The sequence below is a fragment of the Lachnellula hyalina genome, assembly GCF_007821495.1.
Source record: "Lachnellula hyalina strain CBS 185.66 chromosome Unknown contig00013, whole genome shotgun sequence".
Classification (NCBI taxonomy): Eukaryota; Fungi; Ascomycota; class Leotiomycetes; order Helotiales; family Lachnaceae; genus Lachnellula; species Lachnellula hyalina.
The window spans coordinates 15289-29148 of NW_022157127.1; the positions used below are offsets into that span (position 1 = coordinate 15289).

The 13860-nt window shown below is 46.7% G+C and overlaps 3 protein-coding genes across 3 annotated transcripts; 2 read left to right on the plus strand and 1 right to left on the minus strand.

The window, feature by feature from the left end:
• Nucleotides 1-674: 674 nt before the first annotated feature.
• Nucleotides 675-2548, plus strand: YGL159W (Uncharacterized protein; the record flags this gene model as incomplete). Its single annotated transcript, XM_031146704.1, has 3 exons — nt 675-912; nt 974-1092; nt 1232-2548. The coding sequence occupies 3 exons, from the start codon at nt 675-677 to the stop codon at nt 2546-2548; spliced, it is 1674 nt and encodes a 557-aa protein (XP_031008676.1).
• A 3093-nt stretch (nt 2549-5641) lies between these two features.
• LHYA1_G001725 (putative amino-acid permease) lies at nt 5642-7871 on the minus strand (the record flags this gene model as incomplete). Its single annotated transcript, XM_031146705.1, has 9 exons — nt 5642-6026; nt 6080-6293; nt 6348-6754; nt 6807-6928; nt 6979-7089; nt 7136-7307; nt 7363-7372; nt 7426-7520; nt 7678-7871. The coding sequence occupies 9 exons, from the start codon at nt 7869-7871 to the stop codon at nt 5642-5644; spliced, it is 1710 nt and encodes a 569-aa protein (XP_031008677.1).
• Nucleotides 7872-11930: 4059 nt separating this feature from the next.
• Nucleotides 11931-13601, plus strand: LHYA1_G001726 (uncharacterized protein; the record flags this gene model as incomplete). Its single annotated transcript, XM_031146706.1, has 2 exons — nt 11931-12426; nt 12469-13601. The coding sequence occupies 2 exons, from the start codon at nt 11931-11933 to the stop codon at nt 13599-13601; spliced, it is 1629 nt and encodes a 542-aa protein (XP_031008674.1).
• Between the last annotated feature and the right edge of the window lie 259 nt (nt 13602-13860).

The following is a 13860-nucleotide window of genomic DNA, read 5'->3' on the forward strand; positions in this document are numbered from 1 at the left end:
GCTTGAATACCTGCTTGTAAGGAGGGGAGGGTACCCCGCTACCCGCCTAGCCCCCAGGGTACGGCTGATCAATTGACATCAAGCAATGTCACATAGACTTTTTATATGCACATCTTGAGCCTCTCTTTCTTCTTAGTTTCTGATGCCTCTTTCTGGCTTGCATTTGGTTAAAACATTTTATTTGTTCCAGATTATCATCCTCATGCTAAAACGACTTTAGAAAGTTTTATGACTCGGAGAAGATACTAAGCATCGCCTTAAGCAACAAGCAGCCATCGTTGCATTCATAGAAAATTTTCAATTTCTTCATCCATTCCCTCTTATAACTCCATCAGCTGAGTCAACTTATACTTGGCAATTCTTTAACTCCTTAAACCCGGTATCGGCGATATTACTTGACTTGTCTAGGGTCCCGATATCGAATGGGAACAACCTTTATCCGGCGGGGTAAAGGAAAGGTAAGGTAAGGTATTGTTAATACAATGCAATTCTCTCCCTTTATGCATCCACATCCACGTCCACATCCTCTCAGCTTCAACTCAACTCAAACAAGATTCGGAATACTCAATCTTCCTACAATTACCCCAAAGGAAGATGAGAACTTCATCTTCAATCTTTCCAAATAAATCTCAACCATACCCATACTCACACCACTCACGAATCACACTACCAAAATGCCTCTCACCATTCTAAGTAACAAGAATATCCAGCATCTCCTGCTTGATCTCCGCAAAGAATATCTGCACCAGATGATGGAGCGACTCCGGGAAGCTCTGGATGAATATTCCCTCAGCAAGACCAAAGATGGTTGTTCGGCCGACAACCAGCCAGAGCCAACATCTGTTGAGAGTTCTCATGGTACTACTACTCGATTTACGCCTGCTATAAGCTCAAGTTATCTTGGGATGAAAGGTGAGTGCGCATGAAACTCTAGCAAACGAGATTGGTTGAGCGAATACTGATAAATCACTAGTTGTTACGCAGGCAACTGTTACGGTTCCCGAGGACAGCAGCAGTGAGACTCTTGACCGTGAGTCTGAGGAGGCGATGGTTTCCAGTCCAGCAAATAACCCTCGTGGTGCTCTTCTGATTGTACGTAAGCCAAGACGAGCCAAGCCAAGCCAAGCAAAGGAGAGCCGGTCATATTCTCATCATAGAGCCGATTTATTCCGACTTCACCTTCCCCCTTCCTTAAATCACCTGATGAAGCCATGTCTAACTCTCCTCACAGATGTCCAACACAAGTGAACCCATAGGAATAATTAACGCCCAAGAGTTCACCGCCTTCCGCACTGCTCTCACCAGCTCCCTCCTGCTCCTGCACCGCCGCAAAGTGAAAACCCTAACCGTCTTCGGCACCGGCAAACAAGCCTTCTGGCACGTTCGTCTCGCACTGTGCTTGCACGGCCACACCATCAAAAACGTGCATTTTATCAACCGCGATTTCAGCGAAAATGCTATGTCCATCCTGAGGAACTTCTACAAATACGACCCGCTTGTGCGCGAGCGCGAGGGCTGGCCAAGTACGAGTTTCTCGCTGCTAACGCCGTATTATGAGGAGTATCGACGCATGATTAACAAGCAGATCAGGGATGCAGATGTTATTTACTGTACGACGCCGAGTACAGAACCCCTGTTTGATCATAGGATCTTGACGGAGACGCAGGGGAGGCAAAAGGGGAGGTTGATTGTTGCGGTGGGGAGTTACAAGGATAGCATGATTGAGATTCCACAGGAGATTATCCATCAGGCTGTTAAGAGACATGGTGCGGGACATCATCTGCACAAGCATGCTGAGGAGGGCGGGGTGATTATTGTTGATACGCTAGCTTGCCTTACGAATACGGGGGAGTTGACGCAGGCGAAGCTGCGCGAGACGGAAGTTGTGGAATTGGGTGAGCTGGTGATGCTAGAGCGTCTAGCGCCTAGTGTCGAGGAAAGTTCAAATTCGTCGATGAGTGATGAGGCTTCACCACGCTCTTCATTCGAGGGCCTGTCCATGACAACCATATTCTCACCTTCAATCAGCAAGACAGATTCCCCGCCCGAAGAACGCCATGGTCTGTCGCATATCTTCCCGTCACATCGACCTCACCACCTTCCTTCCATCTTTCACAGGAGAAAGGACTCACGAAGCTCGGAGAAAGACATGCTAGCTACCTCTTCCGAAAACTCGCAGCCTCGACGTCCGGATTTCAGCATTTCCTCACTACATCCCCAATCACACCCACAGCCTCAACGTTCCGACTCCCTACAATCGAACCGCACCGGCTCCTCAACTGACCATAGGCCTCCTATCTCGCACCGCAGTAGTAGCGGCATCTCGCACAGCCCTATCCAAGGTACACCCACCAGCAGCAAGCAACAGCAGCAGCGCAAGAAAACCCACAAGTCGCAAAACGCAAAAGACGATCTATGTCGGTGGCTTACCAAAGGCAATGTGATTTATAAAAGTATCGGCATCGGACTCGTTGATTTGGTCATTGGGACGGAATTGATTAAGATGGCGATGGAAGAGGGCGTTGGTGTTACTATGCAACATTTCTGAAAGATATATGAGGGATGAATAATGGGAGTGGGACATTTGAAGGAAGGAAGGGAGCAAGCAAGCGTGGTTTTTGAATGATAGATACCCAATGGCGTTGTGATAGATGGATAGTTAGATATGAACCATTAGATCAGGAATTAATACTCGAAATACCATGTTGTATTGTGTTGGGCACATAGAACAAGATTTAAATAAACGAATAAAGAAACCTGTAACTACCGCGCATTACTCGCATTACCTACCCCTTCCCTATATACAATCCTAGCTAGTATCTGCCACATACAGCCATCCAAACATGACCAGTAGCCGCCCCCAAAAAATCTATCATGTTTTGGACCAGCTCGCTTGGAAATACGGTCGGTGCTCTTGAAGTTGTTCTCCTACCGGAATTTCGACACCTAGGCTCACATGAGCTGCGCCACCTTTGCTTAGGCCGGCTCAGCATTTCTCAGGGCTGCTTAGGTCTGCTTAGGTCTGCTCACCTATATTGTTAGGAATCGTTGACTTAACTTTTAACGAGGGAGCTAGTCTTAACCCCTTTCCGCCCAGCCAGGGATCCAAAATCTGTCACCGCTAGAACTACTCCCCGTCTGCTTATCTTTATATAGCATGCAAAAATATCTATATGTAAGGATATTACATTTTCCTAAGACTTTTTACTCTATTAAGGCGGTCCTTGTTTCGCTTTGCATCTTTCTTTCTCTTGCTCCTAACTATCTTTTCTGCTATCTTCTTTCCTAACTCTCTGACTCTCCTCCTACTTTGCAAGATCTTTCTTTCTTGTGTCTGCTTTATATAGTTATTTTTATATCTATAGAACTCTACACACTATAAACACTAAGCCGGCAAAACCATCTTGGAGAGAACTTAGTCTAGACGAGCAGATAGTAGCAGCCTTAAGGAAAAGACTCTTTAACAACAAATCTGACATTGATAAGCAAGCCTATTTGAAGAATACTAGAGGGAAAAAATAAGCTAAGGGAAGAATCTAGAGATGTAACGCTAGCTTAAGGATGCTCTATTACTTGAAAGTAATCGATTCGTCCAAACGCGGTGAGATATGTCTGAAACTTAACCTCCCTCCATAGCGGGCTTGACTTATGCATAGTAGCCTTTGTCTGATGCGCCTGGGGCATATGCTTCTGCATTTTCCGAAGATGTCGGGCTGGGTACCCACAGTCCGGCTGTGGACAGTAGAACCAATTATATACTACCAAGTGCATGATCACTTCAAATTTATCCCCGATTCGAGCCTTACACTGCTTCAGCTCCCCGAGCGTTCGCACTATAGGTGCTAAAGAACTCCAGAGTCGCCTTCAGCTCTTGGCCTAGTAGCCGGCGTGGTGCTGCCCGTAGGTGATACTCTTGACTTCGACGCCCGGGAACGATATACGAGTGACAGGTATGATATAGCACGACTTGGTGGACCGCGTTATGAGAAAAGAAGCTCATTATAATTGTGTTTGGAAGGTAGGGGGGGTAAGGAAAAGTGGTCTCTGCCTTCAATGGACCCTGACCTGACCCGAATGCTGCTTAATCATTCGCGCCCGGACCCATACTTGGCCCGCGCGTCTGGCATCTGAACCAGAAACCGCCCTTAAGGGGTAATAGATAACAGCAAACCGTAGTATTTACGGTTTCCCCCGAGCAAGACGAAATGATTGAAAGACAGAAGCGACTGATACTTACTAGTAGATAGATAGCAATATTTTTGGGTATCCTTGAGCTTTTGCAGTAAGAGCCGTTCCGTTTATATCTATCCGAATCTCCCTTTTTAGCACCGGAAATTCTCAGACCCCGGACACTCCAATTCCCCAGAAGGAAGGAAAGGAAGAAATAAAGAATTAATAGAATTATATGCGGATTTTTGCACTATATATAAGATAACACTATATGCAAGCTCGAGCAAGCAAGCATTCTAATCATACAAGCTCCATCTTGAACTTTCGCTTTCACCTTCGCTTTCGCTTTTTATCAACTAATACAGTAAATACCATACTGTAGCTACCTACCTACTAGCTCTAACAGCTCGGTATATAGACAATAAGAGGATCTCGCACCTTACTCCGTAGCTAGCTAGGCTCCGGAGAAATGAATTGATTTATCGCTCGCAAGCAGGGAATGACATATCCTATTATTAGAAACCCGTCGTTTTCATCTCGCTTTCACTTTCACCTAAGCTAGCGGGGGGTTTACTTATCCGTAATGCCTTCCGAGGCAGCATATAGTAGAGTAGAGTGAGTATAGTACCCAGATTAGATTTCCCGAGGTGCGAGAGATAGGACGGGACGGACTGCACACCTACACCCACACCCTCGTCGGTCAGCTACCCTACCTACCGCGTCTCGCTAACTATAAGACCGACCATGCCGTGCCGTGCTGTGCTGTGCCGCACCCCGAAACGGTAGGAGGGGTACAGAGTATATAGTAATTCGTATGCTGACAGTTGGTATAGGATAGGTAGTAGTGTAGAGGGGGGCAGAGAGAAGGAAGAGAGGGAGAGGGTAAAAGGGGTCTTGGGAAGGTGCAGGTAAAGTAATTGTATGAAGTATGTATGCCTCGAGGAAAGGAAGCAGGAGTGAAGAAGCTAGGCTAGTTAGCTATACATGATATAGGGTTACGTGCTAAACCACGTGATATGACCCGAGGTGTCAGCCCCACAACACTAGTTTAGTACGTGGGGGTTATACTATACTTAATTATCCGGGATGGTATTATAACATACTTACAGCTTTTATGAAGTAATTCATCTTGGTGGTAAAAGGTTGGTTTGCTACTCTATCTGATTGGAAATAGAATACAGCTATGAGTGAAATAGATAGGATCAAGCTTTAAGTTTTCCTATAATCGGAAATAATTATCACAGAATACATCTAATAGAAGAGATATATAGACGCGGAAGAAAAAGGTTATATCTCACTATCACTTTACAATTGAGAAATCCTACTGGGAGGATGTTTAAGAGCATGTCTATATGATGCTGATATTCCACTACCTATACAGTCTTGTCTTGTCGCACCTTCTACGCATGCACACCTCCCTCCTCTTCCCTCACCCCCTAAACCCTAGGAGGTGCTAACACGCCTACTTCTATTAGAATACTTGTCCAACGACAGACTTTGCCCAATCTAAAGGCGACCTCTTCGGCTTCTCGACATGCTCGCGCGGTTGCAGTTGTCCCTCACGCAAGCCCGAGTAAACATCGATATCCTTGATCTTGACATAGAGCGGGCGGTGCTCCGGCACGAAGATCCAAGAGTAAACCTTCCAGCCGACGTAGAGAAAGAGGAGGAAGGGCCCGGCAAGATAGTCTTGGAAGAAGGTGGTAGGGTCGAGGTTGGGTCCGCCGACGGGCCAGAGCGCGACGTAGAATGAGGCTGCTAGGCAGACGAAGTTCAGGACGGCGCAGACGTAGGAACCCCAGATGCCGAATTGGGCTTTGAAGGGGAGTTCGTCTACGCTGTGGCCGTTGAGTTTCCTGTAAATGTTGTTAGAGCGGGAACGATATTGTGTGGGGGAGGGGTATTTTACCAGGCGGAACGGAAGCGGATATGGGCTACAGCAACACTTCCGAAAATAAAGAAGGAAGAGAGACCGGATAAAGATAGGAGCCAGGTGAAGATGTTTCCACCTCCATTTTTATCCAAATTGATAAACGCCAAACAGCCGAAGAGTAGTTGAAGCAGGGTAACGACAAGAGGACGTCCCTTCTTATCAACGTAGGCGAAGATCTTTGGTCCCATACCTATTTGCAGCTGTTAGATATGAACTTTTTCTTTGATATGGTAGAATGGCTTACCATGTTGAGCCAATGCTTGGAAGGTTCGGGTAGAGCCAAATGTGCACGAGTTGGCGACACTCATCACGGAAATCAAAATTACGGCGTTGAAGATTGAAGGGAGTGCTTTGATACCTGCCAGTTCGATAGCAATCACGAAGGGTGAATGACGACTTTCACTTCCATCAGTATCGTAAAGAGGGCTGTTTGCGGGTACAATGAGGCCGATGAGGAAGAGAGTCAGAACATAGAAGATGCAGATACGCCAGACGACCTGCCTGGTGGCTTTGGGCACTTCTTTAGCTGGGTCTTCGGCCTCGGCAGCAGCGAGTCCAGTAAGTTCGGTTCCGGAGAAGGAAAATGAGGCCGTGACAAAGACGGTACAGAATCCATGAAATCCGTTGAGGAAAGCACTGTATGGAGAATGCCTAATCCGTTTGGTTAGTGCGGGTTGGTAAAATCTGGTAATCATAACCATACCAGTATTTGACCCCAATGTAGCCTCTGTTATCGCTTGGTACACCGCCACAGTCGATGATTATTCCCAGGAGGATGAAACCAGTGCAGGCAACGACCTTCAATGTACTGAGAACAAATTCAACCTACGACCCAATTAGCAACAAATATTGATCGTCCATAAGTGATCAATTACCTCTCCATAACCTTTCACTCCAAAGAACTGGATGGCAGTAAGAGCAACAAGCAACGGTATGATCCACGCGGCATCATTAACATTCTCCACGTCGGTCCAAAAGTGAATGATCTTGCTGGCGTTAGTTTTGATGATGAACGACCGGGTTTATTCTTACATTGCAAGCTGCAGAAATTTCAAAAGGAAGTACAGTGAGCCAACTGATACCGTATTGCCATCCACAGGCAAAACCCCACGAAGGGTCAATGAATCTGCAAATGTACATGGTAAAGGCTCCATTCACGGGGTACAGGACGGCCAGTTCGGCAAGCGCTTGCATCATGAGGTATCTAAAGATAATGGTCAGGATACCATCGCGACAGGCAGGAATTTGTAGATGCATACATCATGAAACCTAATATGAAGCCATTAGAATTGTTAACAGACGCTTGGTTGTCCGGCACTCACCAATGATAATAAAACCGACAAGCACTGAGCCAGGCCCTCCAGTCTGGAAAGCACTGGCGGTACTGACGAAGAGACCTGCACCAATAGCACCGCCGCTAAGGCCAAGTCAGCGTGTGTCGTAGGACAAATATGATACTGAGAAATCGTGTGCAACTGGGACTAAGAACACGCGTTGAATTTGAAGCTCCAAGCTCCAAGCTCGACGCCTATAAACGGCGCGAATGCAAAGGATCAATCGCAGAAAAGGCTTACATGGCAATCATCTGCATATGTCTCCCCTTCAGATTTCGGTGCAGTTTGCCTTGATTGGGGTCGATAATGACTGAGTCGTCGCCATCGAGTTGGTGGTGGCCAGGCAATCCGTCGCCGTAACCAGCCGAGTGGACGCCATCCGACTTGGTATGCTTCTCGTCAGCCACCAGGCTTGGACTTTCTCGAGCGCTCATGTTTGAAGTTGAAAGTCGACGGACGATGTCGCGTTTCCCTGTGCAATGGATGAGAAGGTATGAGAAGAGGAATACCAAGATGATATGCGCGAGGACGATCTCATATAATACAGCCGATTAGGATGCATCCAGCTTAGTATGGATTCCCAAGATAAGGTCTCCCCATGACTTGGCTTCTAGAAGTTCCTAGGTAGGCTAAGCTTCTTCCATGTCCAATAATAGTTGTAGGCTGCGATTCGCGTGTGGTGTGACATGAACAGCCGTTCGCGGCGACCCCGGGCGAATCAACAATCTAAGCTTCTGCCGCCAATGTTATGACCTTCCGTTCTCGATGCGCATCCCTGTCGTTCCCTGTCGTTCCCTGTCGCAATCTCACGTCCCCTTGGCACTATTGGCGAGCCTAGGCCGCAGGAGGGGACCCCCGCAAGATAAGGGCACGGCCCGGGATAGGGGCGACCATATGGGGCAGGTGATTGTGGCACGCGAAGTCACTGGGACCTGGGAATCCACCGCACCCCCTCATCTTCTGCCTGAGATCTGAGGCATGAAACTGTCCTATTTACCCCAGGTATTATACATACGTAAGTCTTTCCTACCATTGATACCACTCGTGCCAAGAGCCCTCATCTTCTGCCTGAGATCTGAGGCATGGACCTGTCCTATTTACCCCAGGTATTGTATGTACGGAGGTACGTAACTCTTTCATACCATTCATTCATACCATTCATTACCATTCATACCAACTCGTACCAGAAGCACCAGAAGAACCATAAGCACACCATAAGCACCATCTCGCGACTACAAATAAATTATAAGGCCGGTCACATAGTAATTCCCCTTAGTAGAAGACGTACGGAGGCTCGGAGGGCAGCGAGGGCAGGTATCTCGTGCAATCGTGCCCATGATAAACGTCCCGCGCGTCCTGCATACACTACTACCTAAAAGGTAAAGGCTCGCACCGTGATATCAACCAATCATTCTACGGCCCGAATATTCACTTGAACAAATACAACCCTCTACATCTGACCGTCGACTCGAGACAGTTGGACTACTGTACGCACTATATCTGAAGGTACATTAGTTTCCCATCAGCCAGGACTTCGGGTTCCTGACCTAGAGTATATCACGGAGTAAACCGAAGTACTGATCGAATGAGGGGACGTCGGTGGTACGTGGATTGAATTCAGTTCACTGCAAAATAAATGTAGGATAATCTCCCGTATCTTACGCCCAGAATAAGTTCTTGAAAGCTCGAGTAAAAGGTCACATACTTGTATTAAGTCTAATAGTCCTACGACAAATCTACTACTTGAGATCAATAATCAGAAATTCTATAGGTCTGACTCGCTATCATCCTAGCAAAGATCCTACATCCATAAGATAAAGATAAGAAGGATAAAGCAAAACCAATCTTCGGTAACAATGTCAAGCTCAGAACTCGTCCTGCACGGAGGTAATACTGTAGTCAAATCCAAGGTCTATAAGTGGTGCGGAATATATATTTATGGGGTCGAAACAGCGGGACTGTCAGACTTGACAGAAATGCAAGTAACGCCCCTGGACTCCCCGCTGCATCTCAAAGGACTAGTCCGCGTTGGAGACGCACTAGAAACGGCAGGGGGGGGGGGGGGGGGTTGTTTCAAACCCACATCCTTATCCTCATCACATGACCGTCGGCAACCCTCTTATCTACTTGATGCTCCTTCGGCGTCCTTATACTGTACCAATGGCACCTAGTACAGTACGACAAATCCTACGAGCGAAGCCTCTACATCATAGTGGCTTTTTGGTAGCTGTTGTGCGCCGGGAAAGCGAGGTCAAGCTTTTTATTATATAATCTCGACGTTGTGAGTTAGTCAAAGGCTTAGCTATTGCTTGCAGGAAGGCTGGATCGCCATACTATTGGTTAAGGAATATCAAGCTAGAAGTTAAGATGGGCGCGCTGCACGGTTTAGGTAGCGGACCGTTCTTGAAGTTGAAGGGTCGTCATGGAACCGTCTTGCTTCACCAAGACTTCGAAAGTGATTGACAGCTACATGACCCTGGAGGTACCCTCTGTGGACACTCTCAACTTGATATCTTTCTTTCAGCTATCTAGCTTGAGAAAGCCTCGATGGACATGCATTAGGAACATGTCCATAATAGCGTACTGGACCCGGTTTCGATAATAGAGGTTCGTTAGCACGTCTGCTATGTGTTTATTGCTTGTGGTTCGATATCGATCAAAGATGGCCATATCGTATAGCACGCCTGCATCCCTGTCGCATTTTGCACATTCTTTGTCCAACAAATTGATGGCATTTTGTTTGGCCATGGGATTTGGGTTGATGGTATGTGTTTTGACGGTTTGAATTATACGGAGAAAGTCCGGATTCTCACACGGCCACTCAATTCGATGTCGACTCGACGTGATTTGTGGATCAACCAAGATGTCCACTTTATCACGAATGACTAGGTGTTCCAAATAGGTCTCTAGAAGGTCGGGGCTGTTGGCGAAGCCTGGGTTTTGCGGCCCTGCTGTTAGCGGAAATATTCGATGGATATTATCCGCAATGAACCTTTCATGTTCCTAGGCGTTGTTGGGTAGCCGTCCTTGTGAAGTTGGTGGCCCTGAGAAAATTCGTAACTTCGCAAATGACTGGATCCAAGCAAGTTCATAACTTCCACCACAGCAGCGATTACTTATAGTGCGTGGAGTTCCGTAATTTTACCTCCTTTGCACCGCATGCCACGGAGATATAGCGATCGGATTGGTTGGATGCTTGTATGGTGTCCTTGAATATCCCACTGTAACATGTCCCAGAAATGACATTTACTTGCACACCTTTAGCAAAAGCGCCCACTTCCTGCGCAAAATTCCAAGGCACTCAACCAATAAGAACCCAGTTGAACTCCCCTGAACTCGGTACCGTGGCTCTCGAGAATGATATTGACTGAATCGCCAGGCTTGGCCTTCTGAGCCGTTTCTTGAATCCAAGTCATCACCTCTTTCTTCAAGTCATGGGGTCTGACATCGCGCCACCATTGTTGCCGATGACTATGTTGAAAACGTGAATACGTGAGGAGTGGTTTGGTGCTGGGTGCGATCACGCCAGCATAACCAAAATTGATAGTGTCGACGCTCGGTGTAAGGTTGCTGAGTGCGCCAAAAACCTTGTCGATATTCAAGCAATTCAAAAAAGTGCCTCCAGCACCTTTTTGGCTTAGGTAGTAACAAAACGCCATGAAATTGGCGGATATGAAGCCATCCCTTTCGGGCTTCGTCGCTCCGCAAACCACTAGGTGGTACAAGTTCGATGCTGGCTTTGGCCGTATAGCAGCCAGGGAGCCTCCCAAGGACTTTCGGGTGGCATCTGCCTTACTTTTGTTACGACCTAGAAATCATGTTGGACGTCAAGAAATCGGGTTGGCTTAGACGAACCAAAAGGTGTGCGGTGAGGAACTAGGCTTCCTTGGTTTGAAGATATGCTTTGTTGTGATTGTAGAATTTGATTGTAAAGATGGCAGTAGGAGCGGTCGTAATTGCCATTCGAGATGATTTGTGGTGAAAGAAAGTATATGGGAAGAACCGATCAAGGAAATTAAAGGAGGGAGAAACTTGTGCTATATATTTTGAAATAACGAGAGATCTATAACATATAACTATACTTGTAGACTGAGGAGAATTAGATCATCTTAGTAGTCTACTCGGTCGTTAATTAGCCTCAAAGCGATCGAAAGAAAAAGTATATAATTAAGATTATGGAATTTTTTTTAGAAACCTAGCTTCAAGACATTCAGAAAACCGCAAGTTAATCAATAATTCAAAATAGTCAATACTGTCTCGGTCGAAAATGTTGACTGATCACTTTCCTAATTAAAAGAGCCAGCATTCCAACACTCTCAGCCTCTCAAGTAAGGGGTGAGACTAGTGCGAAATCCAGAGTGTCCACGTCTCCTGAAATATTACATTAATTCCTTTACATGGAAATAACAGCAAGCCACGAAGCCATGCGGACACTTTTAAACAGAATCCAGTCTCTGAATTGGCGACTTATATGGGTGGGGACGTTCGTCTTTATGGGACTCTACTTTGTCGCATTCGACAAACAGCCTCTGACAACAGACCAAATCCAAGAAATCCAAAAGGAGTTACCGCTCGAGTTTGAAACCGCAAATCAAGCCCCGAAAGCCGTCTCTGTGCCGCCGAAGAATGTATACGACTCCCATTTGGATGATCAGGTTCGAATCGAGGACCCAAATCCCGTACTCGGGACGAAATGGGATTCGCCTCTTGACGCCATTCCTGGCCGTCTGACTCTGGAGGAAACCGAAAAGTTGAGAGCGGAAGCGGAAGCGAAGAGGAAGAAGCTAGAAGAGGAAGAGGAAGCGAAGAGCAAGAAGCTGGAAGAGGAAGAGGAAGCGAAGAGCAAGAAGCTAGAAGAGGAAGAGGAAGCAGAAAAATTGAAGGAATCTAATCTACATGAAGAGAAGCCCAAGGGAGATGAGCTTGAGGACAATAAATTCCAAAAAGCGAAATCTCAAGCGGCAACCACAGATGGGGACGTGAAGCCAAGTAAGGCAACATCTGAAAACGAAAATATTAAAGAAGAAATAGACGAGGACAAGCCCAAGTACGAGAACGCCACATCCGAGCGACCCAATAAAGCACCAAAAGAAAAGGGGCCCGACATTGACACAGGCGAAGAGTCGAAAGGGGGTCAACTTGAAGAGAACAAATCGGAAACTCCAACTGATGACAAATCAAACCACGAAAACCACAAAGGAAAACAGAAGGAAACCAAGGAGCAAGTGCCAACAAAAAAGCCAGACTCGAAAAAAGCACAAGCAGAGAATGTGACGTATCCGCAGAAAGCAGATGAAGAACAAAACGTAGAAGCGGATGAAGCAACAGCTCTCGACAAGCCGGTCCCTCCCGCCGATTATGTCGCCTTTTGCGTAGCCGTCAAAGATCAAGCCATCGACCTGCCCGAGTTTTTCATCCACCATTACCATCACATTGACATTCAACGCTTCTACATCATGGACGATAGATCCGAAAAGCCTCTCTCCACGGCGCTCACAGACTATGGCATCCCCGAGCAATACATCACATTCGAGTCCCAATCACCATTTGACCGCGCCGTGGGTCAATCAGAACAATTTGAGATATACGATCGCTGCTTCAAGAATCATGGAAGCAAGCACACATGGATGGCTTTCATAGATGCCGATGAGTTTATCGAAATGACAGCCGGAAACGAGACGCTTCAAGACCTGTTGCACGAATTTGAAAAACATGAGGATATCGGTGCCCTGGCGATGAATTGGAGAATGCACACTTCTTCGGGTCTGAAAACCCGTCCGGAATCTAGTCGCAAGGCTTTCGTGAACTGCACTTGGGATGATGTCGATAATGATGGCCATGACTCGCATAATAGACATGTGAAATCGATTGTGCGTATGAGCAAGGCGGTGGCTCCAAAGGGACAGCACGTGTGGGAATTGTCTGACGGTGTAAACACTGTTGGGGAATATATGGATCCGGTCACAGATCTGGCATACAGGTCTCCGATCACGAGAAACAGGATTGCTTTGCATCATTATGCGGGGAAGAGTAGGCAGGAGTTTGAGGAGAAGATGTTGCGCGGTAATGCGATGGATGATCCAAAGACCGAGGCTTTTTGGTATTCGGTGGAACATGAATTACCGCAGGTTCCTTGTCTTGAGATGGCTAAGTACGATCCTTAGGTGGTGGTATTGAAAAAGGTTACCTACGGAATAGAGTTAGTATTCTTTGAGGGGACTTGACAAACTTTCAACCATGCATTCAAGTCTGTGCGGAAGTAGAATTTAAAAGCTGTTTGAAAATACATTTTGACGCCTCTACATCCTTCAACTTTTCTATTCATACTAGCATTTGAGTCATCCTGTCATTTGAAAGCTCGTTGCAGGTTCCGCCTGCAGAGTGCTGTGACAGTCACACATCCAGCCTCCCTCTAAAAGCCGC